General features: G+C 35.4%; 2 protein-coding genes across 4 annotated transcripts; both read right to left on the bottom strand.

Annotated features, from left to right (window-relative positions):
- Positions 1-1,499, bottom strand: LOC147293174 (endochitinase EP3-like). Its single transcript, XM_086231507.1, is given in 3 exon segments — positions 1-484; positions 1,021-1,246; positions 1,248-1,499. Coding segments are annotated over 3 exon segments (831 nt in total). The 5' UTR covers positions 1,446-1,499; the 3' UTR covers positions 1-77.
- Positions 1,500-4,335: 2,836 nt separating this feature from the next.
- LOC147293173 (uncharacterized) lies at positions 4,336-11,636 on the bottom strand. Of its 3 annotated transcripts, none has more exons than XM_086232039.1 (7): positions 11,518-11,636; positions 10,823-11,021; positions 10,655-10,737; positions 9,990-10,076; positions 9,593-9,741; positions 9,213-9,344; positions 4,336-4,880 (listed from the first exon to the last, which is right to left on the bottom strand). In XM_086232039.1, exons 2-7 carry the CDS (start codon positions 10,965-10,967, stop codon positions 4,691-4,693), a joined length of 786 nt encoding a protein of 261 aa, XP_086088165.1. In that variant the 5' UTR covers positions 10,968-11,021; positions 11,518-11,636; the 3' UTR covers positions 4,336-4,690. The 3 variants fall into 3 exon arrangements, with proteins under 3 accessions (XP_086088165.1, XP_086088164.1, XP_086088163.1); XM_086232038.1 differs by having other exon boundaries at positions 11,490-11,630; XM_086232037.1 differs by having other exon boundaries at positions 10,823-11,629.
- Positions 11,637-15,942: the final 4,306 nt, after the last annotated feature.

The following is a 15,942-nucleotide window of genomic DNA, read 5'->3' as shown; positions in this document are numbered from 1 at the left end:
TATATATAGCCTATATAGTAAACAATTTAATTGTACGTAGTACGCATGCATGTATATTACGTAGCTAGCAAGCAAGCCTAGCAAGTGAGATTGTCACCGGGAGCAACACCAAATTGGTTACAATACTCAGTGTAATACTCAACACGGGCCTGAACCGTAGCAGGGTTTCCACCGTCGCATTCAAGTGCACCATTGATGGCTCGAATCGTTGCCCCGAAACCTTCGTTTATGACCGGGCGGACAAAGTTCATCCAGTACCACAACGCCGTCTTGAAAGCAATCACAGGGTCATTGGCGACGGTTTCCGGCGAGTTTAGTCCGTCGAATCCAATGCTCTTCCCGGCTGGCCCGTAATTGAAGTTCCATGATAGTTGGATAGGTCCTCGCCCATAGTACCCTTTCTCCGGGTTGCATGGGTATTCTGTGTTTGTCTCATCACAATAGTCTTTTGAGGGGCCATCTATCTCTTCTATATAGCAAAAATCTGCACAAACAAATTAACTTCTAAATTATTTTTTCGCTTCAGTTCACCTTAATTGATTTGGATTTTTGTGCCTTATATATATATAAAATAGAACAAATTGAGGACCATGTCTTGCGAACAGAAATATGTATTCAATGATAATTAACGTGTTTCATTTGGGAGTACACTACTCGATCATGATTAATATTTCAATTAATTGGTATGAGATAGATCAAAATGTTAAAAATAAATAAATAAATAAAACAGACCGATTGATCGGTAATTAAAAGATAGGTTAGGTTGTCATTATTTTATGCTTGCTTCCAATTTAATTCAAAAGTTAAATAATTAAAAGTGAAAAAAGATGTTTTGGTTTTTGAAGGAAAAAAGGGATATCATTAATTAACCAATAATATAAGACACGAAAGATTTATTGGTGTACCAAATGGAATTAAAATAATTAATATGGTAGCTAGGTAGGGACTAAGGAGAGAGAGAGAGAGAGAGAGAGAGAGAGAGAGAGAGAGAGAGAGAGAGAGAGAGAGAGAGGATCTTACGTCCGGTCTCATGCGTGACGTGGGCAAAGAAAGCAGCAATCTCACGCTTAGAATCATCAATGGAACCAATTTTACCGAACTGGTCATACGAATTGAGAGCATCAAGAAAGGTAGCTCTGGAGTAGAAGTTTTTGCCGGCACAGCTTGCGTCTGCCTCATCAATTATCCCATTGAAGAATTCGGGTGTCACAATATCCGCCACAGAAAACATTGCTTGTGCTCGGCGTCAAAGGCGCCGTGTTGCACGGGCCACCTTGGCAGCCCGTGCCGCAGTAGTCGTTTCCTGTACCGCAGTAGCCGTATTGGCTGCAGCACAGGTCTGCACTACAACCACAATCCTGAGCCTCTACATGATTATTATTGAGAAGAGCAGCTACAATAAAAAGAGTTACTACTATGTGTTTTGGTATGCTAACAAGACCCATTTTGAAAATGAGAGGAAGCTTAAGCTTAAGCTAGCCTGGGATGTTTGTGACTGGAGGTGAAGGTGGAGTTGGATATTTATATTAGTGATGGGGTTTTTGAATGCATGCAAGTTGAGCTTTAACTGAAAGAAGATTTTTTTCTAGAAGCGTGTGGGGTGTCTGGAAGACTGGAATTGGTCTGAGCCTGAGGGTGGACTTTTGACTTTTGATGAATACTGGATACGACATTTGATCCATGCAATGTTCTGACTTGTGATTCTAGCTCAAAATAGGATAACGTGTGAACTATCTAACCCACAAAATTTCAAAAGGTCAAAATTGTCGCATTTTTAAACTTCAATTAATTGACAGCTCTAAGGTCCCTACGTGACAGTGAAATGACTAAAAAGCGTAGAATATTTGGCTAAACGCACATGATATGATGATAGTGGTAAATATGAGGAATGCTACTCTGTCTCGCAGTTGTCACAAAATTAAATACTCAACTCCGAGTGCCACAACAATTGGTGGTGGTTGTTCAACTGCAGTGGCCTATCGTGTGCGCGTGTTGTGTGTTGAGAGTCTCCGGTCCATTCTACACTAGTGTTATTATCATCAAGGGTTTAAATAATTTTGCCGAAATTTTTGATTTGAGAAGTGGGCGAAATCGAAACCTAGTTTTGTTAAATTTTCGGTATAATTTCGGCGAAATTTTCGAAATTTTCGAAATTTCGCCGAAGTTTTCGCCGGCGGCTGCAGGGGGGCGCGGCAGGGGGGCGCGGCAGGGGGAGATCGGGGGAGAAAGGAGGGGCGGCGGCAGGGGGTGGCCGGGGGGCACGGCAGGAGGGAGATCGAGGGAGATCTTGGGCGCGGCAGGGGGGCAAGGCAGGCGGCGCAGCAGGGAGAGAGAGAGAGAGAGAGAGAGAGAGAGAGAGAGAGAGAAGAAAAACAGTGGAAAAGTTTTGCTGGAGACTCGGGGGGAAAGAAAGAAAAGGGAAGGAAGGAAGGAAAGAAAAGGGAGAAAAAAAAAAAAGAAAGGAAAAAAAGAAAGGAAAAAAAGAAAAAGAAGGAAAGAAAAAGAAAGAAAGAAAAAGAAAAGAAAAAAAGAAAAAGAAGAAGAAAAAAAGAGAAAAAAAAAGTAAGAAAGAGAAAAAAAATTAAAAGGTTTAGGGTAGATTGGAGTTTGGGGCCTTTGGTCAATTGTAAAGAAAATAAAATAGTTTGGGTTTTTATTTGGCTTTTTTGGAGTTTCATTTAGTTGTTTTTAAACCCTAAATTTGTAAACTCTAATATATTTCAATATAAAAAATAATTTAAAATACTCTAAAGAGCCTAAACCCTAATATCATATACCATATCCTAGTTTGAGGTTTTTGGGCAATTGAAAAAAAAAAATGATTTGAGATTTCGTTTGGCCGTGTTGGAGTTTCGTTTAATTGTTTTTAAACTCTAAACCAATAAACTCTAATACCTTTTTATATAAAAAATAATTAAAAATATCCTAAATGACCTAAACCCTAATATTCTATACGATATCTTAAATAATATAGAGTATAGATTATAAAGATATCTTAAATAATATAGAGTATAGATTATAAAGTATATAGAATTTAGTGTATATATTATAGAGTATAAATAATATATTAATTTTATTTATTCATTATACTAATTTTATTTCATAGTATTTACCTTCAGCGCGCATTATATTCATTTTATATCACATGAAACTTACTATATAATTTGGTTTCTTCAATGTTTTTTATCAATATAGTAGATAATATGTCAAATAAATATATAGTAAAGTTTCATTCAAAATTTCCGTGTTTTGATAGTAATTTCCATCGTTTCCGTTTAATTTCTGTCGAAATTTAAAAATCTTCGAAATTTCCATCGAAATTTCCTCGAAACCCGAAATTTTATTCCTTGATTATCATAACAGTTAATTTCTTTTTGTTTAATGTGAATCGTTTATTTTATAGATTACCATTTAAAGATTATTTTTAAATAAAATTAATTTTCAAATCGGTTAAATATATAATTTTTATTAAATAAATAAATAATTTTTATAACAATTAGTTTATTATTTATTTATTTGATAATTGTCTTATTAATTTTTTATTTGGATTAATTCTTTACAGATATAATTTTTTAAAAATGATTTAAAAAATGAATAATTTTAATATGAGACTGTACTATAGAATTGACAAAAGAAAAGAAAATATACCAAAAAAAAAAAAAAAGGCAGCTAGAATCATTCGATAAATATGCCAAAGGTTGAGAAATGTTAGCAGTCTTCCCTTTGACCTTCTTTTGGTCTTCCTTATTTTTCATGGCCCATGTGAATTTCACGCATACTTAAAACTAATCTAATGTATTGTAAAACTAATTACTAATTAATCTTAGATATTTTTACAATCACAACTTAATTACTGCCTATTAAAAAAATATTAAAAATCACTACCACTCTCATCAAATCGATCCCATCATTCTCTTTCTTCAGTCTCACCAACCGAGATGAGAACCAGAAAATTAAACAATCAATAATGATGAGAAAAAATAAAATTAATAAATGTGTAAAAACTAATATAGTTAAATTTTCAAAATATTAAAAATTTGTTTCAAGTAAAATTAATCGCGGCAGCACAAAAAGAGAGAGGGATGAAAGATGTAAAGAAAATGTTGCTAACATTCCTCTATTTCTTAAGCACAACGATTAAAAAGCAGCCGCACACCAAATTTTGATTAAAAAGATGTTCACAATCACTCCCTTCAACATACTTTCCTTGCTTATATGCATACATAGCATGGACCTCCAAATTTTTCAACGGTTGATTCACTTCAACATGAAATAAAATTGCTGAGCAGGTCAAAGATTAGGCAATGCTCTGTAAATGACATTGAAGAGTCCACATGCAATAGAAAGCAAATGAACTAAATAATACCAATTGTACAGCATGAATACCCTAAATACAATCAGTGGTGATGCAATTAGCCATTCTCATTGAAATATCTTTCAAATTATCAAACCCGTGACACGCAGTTGTTCCCTTGTTGGTATCATTTTTCAAGGAGTCACTGACCATAACACAAACATGCATTAGAATTCGTTTCCTGCTTTTTTTTCTCTTTCAACCTTCCTCCTCTTTGCTTGAGACGTTTAATTGGTTCTGAGCAGCTTTTTTGAGTCTTTTCAATGACTAAGTGAGAAATCAAAACCCAACTCTCAGAGCAGAAATACCACAATCAGGAAATGGGATAGAAACATCCTAAGACTTCACATGGTCCCGAATAAAATGTTCCACCTGAGATATGTCACCAGTTAGACCAGAAGCTTCACCAACTGTAACTTTGTTCTGGCACTGAGAGAATGAAAATGGTGCCCCAGGTACCCCAAGTGTATAGTCATCTGCAATATCAGCTGTCGATATTGCACTTCTTGATGCCCGTAACTTGTCACTGTATTTTACAAGACAAATATATCAGCCAACTATATTAAAGAAAAAAATTAAATAGATGCTTTAATCACAAACAGAACGAATGTCGCCTACAAATGGTACAAGCCTTCATTACTATGTGACAAAACTTGCAGGACTAGTGTAACCTTGTACTACCAATAATTATAGGTTTCTAATATACAGTCCTTCTCTTAGGCGGACGTCCCCAAATTTTTTTTTCACGGATACCAGGCGCCAGGCGCTCGACAGCCATTTCCGAGTGCTTGTTAGTGCATTTTTTGCTTCTTTCTCAAGCGCTCAGTATTTATTTGTCGGCTTTACGTTAGGTTTTAACTCTGGAATTTTGCCCGAAAATCCCAAAGTTAAAACCTAACATACAGCTTCCGCAAGCCTCTTCTACACCCTATCCAAAATCCCAGAGTTAAAACCTAACATGCAGCCTCCGCAAGCCTCATTCTACACCCTAGGAGGGTATGCGGTGAACCCGTACCCTATACCCACAAAAACGGGTGGAGGAAGCAGCGGCGAGCGCTTCTTGCAGCGCTCCGCTGTTATAAAAAAGACATTACCAAGTGCTCGGCACTGAATATCCGCACAAAAGAATAAAAGCAAACGCATCCACTCTAGAGAATAATCCTTCTAATATATATATATCCAAAATACCAATCCCAAAATAGTAAAAAACTCCAAAATAACTTAGCATCACTATTCCAAATCTACAAACCCTTGGCAATTCCACTATCAAACAGTTCTTGAACAAGTATAAGAAAAGACAGGGATATAGAAAATAAAAAGAGCCACCAAAGCTCAGTAACCAGGTAAGTAATTATACTAGAACCTTAAAAACTAACATGCATTTGCATCTAAAATTTAAAATAAATTTTATGAACTCAACGAAACAAGACTTCTAAAAATTCTGTCAAAGAGATTCAAATTATTTGAATATGAGACCAACATAGTAAACCAGAAGCTTCTTCATCTCTTTGTTCCATAATAAGGTCTACAAGCACAAACATCAATTCACAGTTTCCAATTCAATTTTCATAGTGAGAACGAAATAAAAAAATGGTCAAATGATACTTTCGGTCCATGTACTTTCATGAAATTTCCACTTTGGTCTTGTTCTTTTTTATTTTTGCAATTTCAGTCCTGTACTTCCAATTCGATAGCAATTAAGTCCAAATCGTTAACCTCATTTAAATTGATGATGAAAAATTCGACGTGTTTTGCACATGAGTGGCATTTGAGACATCTTACTCCACCTAGATGCCTATATAAGCCCATACCCAACATTGAACGCAATCAATTTGGAAAAGTAAGAAGTTTTAGTGTCAAACTGAATATGTTAAATGGCGGATAGGAGCTTAAATATGCATCTAGGTGGACTAAAATGTTCGAAATGCTACTCATGTGCGAAGCTTGTGCTTCAACGGCAGATTTTCCATAAAACAATTTAAACGATGCTAGCTATTTGGAATTAATTACCATCGTATAGAAGTACAAGACCAAAAGTGTCATTTGGCCTAATAGAATTCAAAACACAAGTTTGAAATCACATTTTTTTGTCAATACCCAGGCCATGCCATCCTTGATTCTAAACTGGGACCCCCGCCAAACCCTACAATCATTGGGAGGTAGGAAACACTAGAAAATGGCTAGACAGGTATAAATTCGAACTCACATATTTGTTCCCTTGGCCACACAAACTTTCTAAGAGAAATCATCTTGAGCTCAGACATACTCAACATATCAAATCAAATCACAAACAAATATACCCCTACTCACACAAATTCACATCATAATTTGCACATAATCCATATTGTTCCCCTATGGACGAGGCCACAATAACCTTTGTATCCAAGGTCCACATTGTTCCCCTGTGGCCAAGGTCACAAAATACCATCTTTCTATTTCCTACTTACCTCACTCATTGAGTGAGAAAGCTCATGTTCTCCCTTTATCACATACACTCTATAATGTCATAAGACACAATTTTAAAACTTATTCAAAATCATCGATCATGTCCCTCATACTTCTAAACCTATATTTATCTGATTGTATATCAGCCCTATTATGACACTACAACCTTTTCACATATATAACTTCTGAACTGATTAAACTTTCAGATTTATTATGAACGAAAGGCTACTCAAACAGCAAGGCCTGCTCCATTTCGAGTAATGGGGTTTTCTAACTTAAAAATTCATCATATATTATAAATTAATCTGATACACAAGGAAAAATTCCAGAACTGAAGTATATAGATAAGTGTATAGTTCTCTAAAATCTCAGGTCATTGTCAAAAGGATTTTTATGGTTTATATATAACTAAAGTCTCAGATCCCTAGTTGCTGTCAAGAAATTTTAGCAGTGTGCACTTCACTTAAAAATCCACCATAATTGGAATATTTATCCGAATTCCACAATGATTTTCATAATTAACCTAAGCATACAAAAATTCAAAACTCTAAAATCCTGTTGTTCGGACAAATAGAACCTAGTCAAATTCACAGCACAAGTCAATTCTGCAGTAGAGGAGTTTTCCAGCAGCATACACTAATCTCTAAAAATCCACCAAAAGTCAAAGACTCCATAGTTTTCAACAAATTAGGACACAATTGAAAGCTTATTACATCTTTTCTATAACATATCAAGATACCAGTTTCAAACAAAAATCCTTGACATAGCAAATCTTCCAAAATAAGCTCATGTGTTCATATTTTTGCAGAATTTTTAATTTCCAATACCTGTAAGTTTCCCCCACTTCAACTAAATAATTTTCCAGAAACCCACTCATTTGAACATGCAAGAATGTAAAACCAAATGATTTAAACTACAATCTTAATCTGCAAGTTCCATCTTCTATCTTCTGCATTTCCCTTTAAACTTTTGGCTTCGATATCACGAAGACATAATAGTATCACATCTCTAGATTTCAAGCCAAGCCACCATAGTCACATAAATTAACTGAACAAACACAACAAGGTGGTTCACCTCTCATTTCTCTTCACAAAAACGGCTCCCAAAATCACAGCTCATGTCTTCTTTCACTTTCAGTAGCCCATACAAATTCAGAGCCACTCAGTTGCACTCATTCTTTTTTTATTTTTTCCACCTCTAATTCAGTCCTTCACAGCCAAAAATCATGAGTACAAGGCTTTATTGATATCCTCTACAGTGCAGAACAAGAATCTAAAGCCCATCTTTTCCTTTTGTCATATTTGTCTGTGACCCACGTCACCTATTTTTTCAGAAAAAATATTCACCACTTATAAGCATTCCTTACTAAAAAAATCCGTCTAGTTGAGTGGCATCTGCATTCTCTCAAGGAACTCTATACCTTTCATTCACATGCATATACAATAAAGTTCTTTTGGAATCAACTTTTTCACATGCTCATGGTTGCCCAAATCAGCCTAGTTACCTTCTTAGTTCATACCTACAAGGATTATCATCAGCTTGACAGTGAAAGAGTTCATCTCATGCCCCAGTCTAAAACATTACAAAACTCGCATGGAAGTATCTCATCCAATTAACATAAATCTATATCTACTTCATATTAAAAAGTTGGAAGAAGCCACTCCCAACAGTATAAATATTGTTCAAATACCCATCTCATGACCACAAAATTTACCATAGTGTAACACTTACTGAATTTCCACTAAATGATTCTGTACCGAGCAATAGTTTTCAAACACATCTCCAATTGTGTCTCAACACCACAACCACAAGGAAACAAATTTGTAACTATTTACAAGCATTTTCACTTTTCACATGCATCCTCCAATCACTTAAAACTATTCAATTCTGTATTTTCACAAGCCTCCTAACCTAACTCATATCCATCGCAAATTTACCACCAGTGTTTTAAAAGGTGATATCAAGGTATGCTTCAAGGCCAGGCGGTCACAAAACACCTTGCGCGTTGCTGAGTTTCTTTTAGTTTGGTAATGCACCAATGTATTACAATACACTTAAGCACCTTTCTAACTCCCAACTTACCACCTGTATCTCTTGACACCTCACTAGACACTGGCTATCACATTTTCCTATCTCTATTATTATATTTCTCTTCTTTTCCTTTCCTTTTTGACAAAGCAATACTAATTTACTTAACCTTCACCTATAAGTCAGCAAACTAATACAACAAAGGGCACTTGAGTCATTTGCTTATGGTCGAATATCCGCATACTTAAAGCATTAAAATTCAAGAAGATGTAGAATATAATTATCAAGTGCATATAACTACCAAAATAAGCCTATGAAAAACTAGCAGTAAAACGATAATCGATCAGAGAACAGAAACCTATAGTAACAAGATTCGTAGACATACATTTCCTTCTCCAATTGTTTTCGAATAAATTCCTTGCTATGTGCTGTCACTTTGTCTGTCTTGTTGCAGAGAATAAGAACTGGAATTTTCTTCTTCACCACGCTCGCCTTAGTCAAAACATCATAGAGGTACCTGCCGCAAATAAAGTATCAAAGTTCATAGACTTTATAGGTGAAAATTCTTATCTGTGTATGCAAGTATGCATGTATAGTAACATCCCAAATTTAGGGTCCTCCATTTGTTTCTTCCATTTTATCACATACTGGGCTGGACCAATGAGGCTGGTACCTTTACCACCAGATGGTAAAATGGCTGTAAGTAGGAATAGTCATTTTTGTATATCATATTGTAGTTTAGACTGAAATAGGGGAAAATTTTACTCTGAAGCAGCACGGCAGTTTGGTAAGAACTCCAAAGCATCCACCACGAATACTATGCCAGCTGCTTGAGGCAGGAACTCGTCTAATTTGGGTCTAAGGCGAGAATGCCCAGGGACATCAACAAGATGAATAGGATTTGCCTGTCCACTCTGTAAACAACAAAAACAATAGATATGTTAGGGTCTGCATCCATCAAAGAAAGGTTGAATATGATCAAGTAAAGGACAATCAACAAAAACAATAGTAAAAAAAAAAGGGAAGAAAATGTTTCTGGCTGATGTCTTATGCAAATAAAAGGTAAATAGATAAGTTAGGTCTGCCCTCATTTAACAAGACAATCAATATTGGGTAAAACATGATTATTCAGACATGAACACAAGAACCTGAAATATATCACCTTTGATTTTTCTGAATGTAGCATGAAAATTCCCTCATTTGGTTCCATTGATGTGACAGTACCTTGATGAGATGAGCCATCCCGAAGCTGGCACGTGCATCAAATAGTGTCACAAGATTTACATCAAAATCAGTATGGTGTACATAGATCAATTAAGAAACAACAAACAAAAAATGAAAGGAAAGAAGAAAAGACATAAATAAAAGGCATTCCAAATTTGCCCTCAAATGTCGATTATATTTCAAGCATTAAACAGCTCTTATCAAAAATAGGCATAGTGTCATATTATATCCTCAAAAGAAAAAGGACACAACATAAGCAAAGGACCAAAACAATATAATAAAACATGATAGTGTCTTGCAAAATTGAGTAATAAGACAAGACCCATATGCAAAAACAATTAGTAGAAAGCTAGCACAGTTTTAAAATTCTTAATTCTCCTGAAAAGTAAAACAAAATAGTCATATGGTCTTGATATACTTTATCCATATGATGGGATAAATATGGCATTAGTAGCTCTAATGGATGATTTATAAAATTGGGCCAATTGGTGAGTCTATTTTAATAGCCAAATAATAAATACACTGAATTATATAAGAATGTTAGGGTTCAAAAAAATATAATAATGTTTAAGAAGAACAAAACCCAACAAGGCCAGTTCTTACTTGATAGAAAAGAACAGTCTTCCCACTCCCACTAAGCCCACTCAGCAGTATGGTATTAGATTTTTGGCGTTTAAACAACCTAACTGCAACACAAAAGATATAAAAACAAACAAATCATAATGAATTTTTGAAAACTTTAAATTAAATTAAAATTATTGGGGTACATACCCAGTAAGAGTAAAAATGATGTCAATAGCAAGACAGCGATAGCAGCATAGATCTGAGTCGGTGGAATCTGATGAACGTATTCAAGTGCTTGAGAGCACCGTAGATATGCCAGCTTCTTCCATTGTTCTAAATCCAATCCCTCCATTTTCCTCTGGTTATAGCTTTTCAGTTTCAATTTCTGTGAATCTTGACCTCTGCACTGAAAGTGAGACCCTCGGGAGTCAATTGAGAAGGAATGGAGCTCAATTATATTTATGGCAAAATTGCCTGATTGGAGATCCAACCACCACTGTAAGACCTAAAAACCCAATTGAATGGTTTGTTTGTTTCTTTTTGTATACAGTCCAAGTACTAGTGTTCAAAATATCGGCCGACAATCCGAAATGTCGCTTTTTCGAGTCCCCGATACCGATAAGGGGGGTGAAGCAAAATCTTCACCCGTATCCCCGATATTTCGCCGCCGATAGTTTCGATAAATATCGGAAAACCCCGATATTATACCGACATTCACCGAAATTCAGAGGAAAAAATTGAAAAAACAAAGGGGAAGAATGAGAAATCAAGCCAAATTAGCCCTAATTGTCCATACCCATCTACTAATTAAGAAACCAAATCAATGAATTAACATTGGAATGTCAAAACTCAAACTAAAACTCTCATAAATTACATTCAGCACCCAAAATTTGAGCAGGAACCTTCAATCAGCAGCTGTGAGCTTTGTGCTCTCTCTGTCTTGCTCTCTCCGTCTCTCCTCCTCTTTCTCTGTCTCGCTCTCTCTGTCTCACTCTCGCTCAAGCACAACGGCCGGTTTTGGCACAACGGCTGGTTTTGGTTTTGTTCTCTGTTTGTTTGAATGGGCAAAACGTACGTGACTAAAATTAGAATAACTGAAATTATAAGGACCAAAGTAAAATTTTGCCCAAACTATAGGGACCAAAGTAAAATTTTGCCCAAACTATAGGGACCAAAATGAAATTAAGCCGAATTGAAAAGCTTGAAATTCGAATGGGTCAAATAAATTCATGACTCGTGTAAAACACCCAACCCCAAATTACGTTTGGATCAAGTTCGGTCCTTTAATTTGGGGCAAATTCTATTTTTATCCATGTAGTTTTAATTGTGTCCATTTTGTTCATAAAATTTTCTAATTGTTGCAATTCAAGACCACATGCTTCCTTTCGTCAAATTTTGTTCAATGAAAATAACACCAGAAGCACGAGTGAGGGTATTTTGGGCTTTTAGAAGGTTTAGCTTAATTTTCATTAACTAAAATACTTTGAATTGTGCATATCATATACTATTTTTTTATCAAATTGACAAAACTAAACAAGTGTCCTCAAATTATAACAATTAGAAAATTACATGGACAAAATTGGTACAATTAGGAAACTACAAGGTCAAAAGTAGAATTTAGCCCAAACTACGTACAAGGACGTACCAAAAACATAATTTTGCTAATATCAAAGGTCTGAAAATATAAAAATGTCGATATTGGAAAAATTTTAGATAAATATTAAAAATTGTGAGAAAAATTTGAAAATTTTAAGTGAAATTTAAGGAGACTTTATTTAATATTAAACTACTCAAAGAGACCTCAAACCTTTTAAAATTACCTAAAGGGCTAGGAATTGATTTCCTATATTTAAGAACAATTAGTTTTAAGACAGAAATTAATCTTGAACGCTTTTGATGTTCCAACTACACTTATAGTTGTAGTTGCAAAGTACAATTACGCACAATGATATTTTTTGGGTAATAATGGGTGATTTGGGTGTGCGAGGGTGTGTTTTAGCATGGTTTAGAAATTAATTTTATTGGTTTATGATTTAAGATTTATTGTTTTCTAAAAAAAAATAAAATAAAAAAATTGTGCAGTTGCAAGTGCACAACTTGCACTAGATTTTGGATAAGCGTTTGAACATCACTGAGGGAACGCGGTTAAATTGTTTGAATGCTTGACACTAAATGTAAAAGTGTCCTAGAAGTTAAAAAAAAAAAAAACCAATCATTTGCCCTTTTAAGTACATTTGACTTCCAGGGTACTTAATCATTGAGCGTTAGGTGTTCAAATGCTCAACCAAAATTTGGTGTTGTACGTTCGTTTGCTTAAGCCAAGGTTGGTCGGAAGCAATACTTTGGTCCGTTTGACTGTGAATGTGGGGAGTGTCATTGTCAAGCCAAGTTTTGGCTCTAGAATGATAATTTGGTTATTTGAATGATTGATTGCACCTAAACTGATTCTTTAAGCGATTGATCAGCCGAGCTAGGAATCGCTCTCGGCCTAGGTTTTTTCAAGCCTCGGGAACAAGGCTCTTAAAGGCCTAGTCGGATTCGGAGTTCGAATCACTAGTTGGCCTCCTAAGGACTATGTCATCAAACTCATGCACAAAGTGGTGAAATTGTCCAAGCAAAATAAATAAACTATGAACAATAAGGTATAATGAAACTCAATGCGACCTTCACTGATTAGACTAACTTCAAGATTAAAAGCAACTATGAATATGGCAGGCATTTAGATTGAAAGCAAAGAAAACTAGAATTGCATTAATACTTGAAATAATAACAATTAGTGTTGCATGAAAAATAAAGAGAACAAAACCAAATCAATACCACAAGCCTTTGTGAGGATGATGGTAGAGCTACAAACATAGTGATCTTGAGACTAAAATCTATGCAAAACCTATAAGAAACTCGAACGGAAACAACCAAGTAAAATTGAAAACAAGAGAACTTGAGTGTTTCTTCATATTTGAGAACTTGGGTGTTGAATGTGTCGAATGTTGAATGTGTACGTGTGTCTTCTCTCTTGGATGCTTGTATTTATATATAGGAGCTAGGATACAAGCCCAACAATGGGCCATTACTTGGCCCGAAATCCTCTTCAAGCCTCCTAGTTTGGGTGGGATTCGTCTTCTATGAATTTATGATTTGATTGGATTAGGGGTGGATATATTCTCCTCTGTTAAGTGCATTTATGGTTGATTGAAACTCTTCCCCTTCTTGGACTCTTTGCTTGGGCAACTTGAACTCTAGCCTTCCCGGGTGACTTAAGCCTCAAGACTTTCCTAATTCTTCCCTTAATTAGTAGGATTTGGATTGATCTTACATTTAATTTCCGAGTTTCCCTCCAAGTGAAAACTTCAACTCGAATTTGGATATGGTCTTGGGTGGAATTCCAGCTTAAGTATGACTCCTTGGTGAATGGGTAATCCTTATGTAACTTGGGGGAAACCGTTATTGGATAAGAGATTTCCATTGGTGAGCTTTGTACTTATCTGGGATAGATGGGCTTTTGATAAAATTGATATAATCCTAGCCCAAATATTAGAAAAATAATAAGGTCATTTCTCCCTTAAAAAATAAAAAGAAAGAGATGACCCGACCTCTAAATTAGGCTGGAACCACTCCTTTTGTTTTATAAAAATAATAAATTGGGCTTCTTAATTATTAAAAATAATAAATAACATGTTTTGACCCTTTGTGACTCAAGTTGGGCCATTTTTCATGATTTATCATTATAATCTAACCTCAAAATATGCCTTTTTTAATCGACCACATTTCATATAACTTAGGTTGGTCGACTCAATTTTAGGACAATGGAGGTTGGGCGACCGACCTTTTTGATACCATGGGCGAGATTGCCCAAATTGATTTAATTGACTAATTTCACCATGCCTACAAGGTTGAGCGATCAACATAGATGATTTTTTGGGTGAAATAAACATAAAAAAGGTCGGGTGATCAGTCAAAAAATAAAAAGAGAGAGAAAGAGTCACCTCGGTAAAGTAATGGGTAAATAAATTGGAGGGAGGTTTGGTGGGTAGAATAATGAGAAAAAGCAATCCGGGCAAGGTAAAAGGTGCTTGGGTGTGGAAAATGATGGAGAGTGTAGGTTGCCCGGATAGCATAGATGGAATTTTTTTTATAGAAAATGATGGGAGGTTGGGCGGATGACTTGTATAGATTTTGGGTGTAAGATAAGATGAGGTTGGATAGTCAAATTTTATGTCTCTTTTAAAAATTGGCGAGACCCACTCAAGAGTAAAGACCACATTTTGGTCGGTTAACCCATGTACTTGGCTAGGCTAAAAAGTAAAAACACATATAAATATGCATTTACATATATATATATATTAATGTACAATTAATCTACCTCCAAGCCATATATATATATATATATACAGTCTCATTCAGGTGTGAACATGCAAGTGCTTGGTAGTATAAAATTTTGCAGCACTGAGTGCTCGGCACTGGTTTTTCGGTGTTTATGTTATAGTTTAGTTATGAGATTTTGGGCAGAGCTCAACCCAAACATAACTCCTTTACCAAGACCATTCTATACCCTATGAGGGGATGAGGTGAACCCATCGGGATATACCCTCAAAACCTAACAGAGGAAGCAGCACTCGCCTATTTTAAAAATCATAGCCAAGCGTACGTTCAGCGAAGCTACTGAGAGCTCGATGGCACATTCGCATGTTCGCTCGTCCGAATCTGATTGAATCTGTATAATATATATTGTTATATCAAACACAACACTTTTGGTAATTGAATTCCTTCTCCCTCTAGGCTAAAAATCAAACACTCAGTAAAACATGATGAGGATGGCATCCCAATATTCAATGAGGAAATTGGTATGGGTATTCCACATGTGTTGAAGTTTGTTTAGGATTTCTTGTTCAGATAGGTCATCTATATTCCATTCATAGAGTTTATCTGAAGAAACAGAGAATTGACTTTGAAAATTTCTTTCCTCAAATTGTAAATATGGGGGAGTTGGCCTAAGGTACCAATTTTTTGTTAGACTAGTTGGGTTAAACTTATTTGTAACTCTTTTTAATCCAAAATTATGAAAGGCATGAGTAATTTCAGGGCTCGAATCTGGGGTGTTATCTGACTCTGTTTCAGTTTCTTATTTGTTGATAACTGTTATGATATTCTTAGATTTGGATTCATTTTTGACATTAGTTAATCCAAAGAGCATTTGTTCTATTTTGTCAAGTGTTGACTGTTTTTGGCTAATATTGGAGCTAGGTTTGATTTCAGGGAATTTTACTAAAGGTTTTTCTTTTTTAATTTGTTCTGGGCTGGGGATTTTATCAATTTTATTTTCAATGTGA

This window comes from Dryas octopetala, chromosome 2 (genome assembly GCF_963921425.1).
Source record: "Dryas octopetala chromosome 2, drDryOcto1.1, whole genome shotgun sequence".
NCBI classification, from domain to species: domain Eukaryota; kingdom Viridiplantae; phylum Streptophyta; class Magnoliopsida; order Rosales; family Rosaceae; genus Dryas; species Dryas octopetala.
The sequence above is the reverse complement of the archived record's forward strand: the minus strand, read 5'-3'. Positions and strand labels throughout refer to the sequence as shown.

Excerpts from the sequence above, each read along its gene's own strand:
- LOC147293173 (XM_086232039.1), bottom strand. The coding sequence starts at position 10,967 with ATGGAGGGATTGGATTTAGAACAATGGAAGAAGCTGGCATATCTACGG. Across the intron at positions 10,738-10,822 it reads ATCATTTTTACTCTTACTGG|TTAGGTTGTTTAAACGCCAA; the intron begins GTATGTACCCCA and ends TTTGTGTTGCAG. Across the intron at positions 10,077-10,654 it reads AGACTGTTCTTTTCTATCAA|CTTCGGGATGGCTCATCTCA; the intron begins GTAAGAACTGGC and ends TGCACGTGCCAG.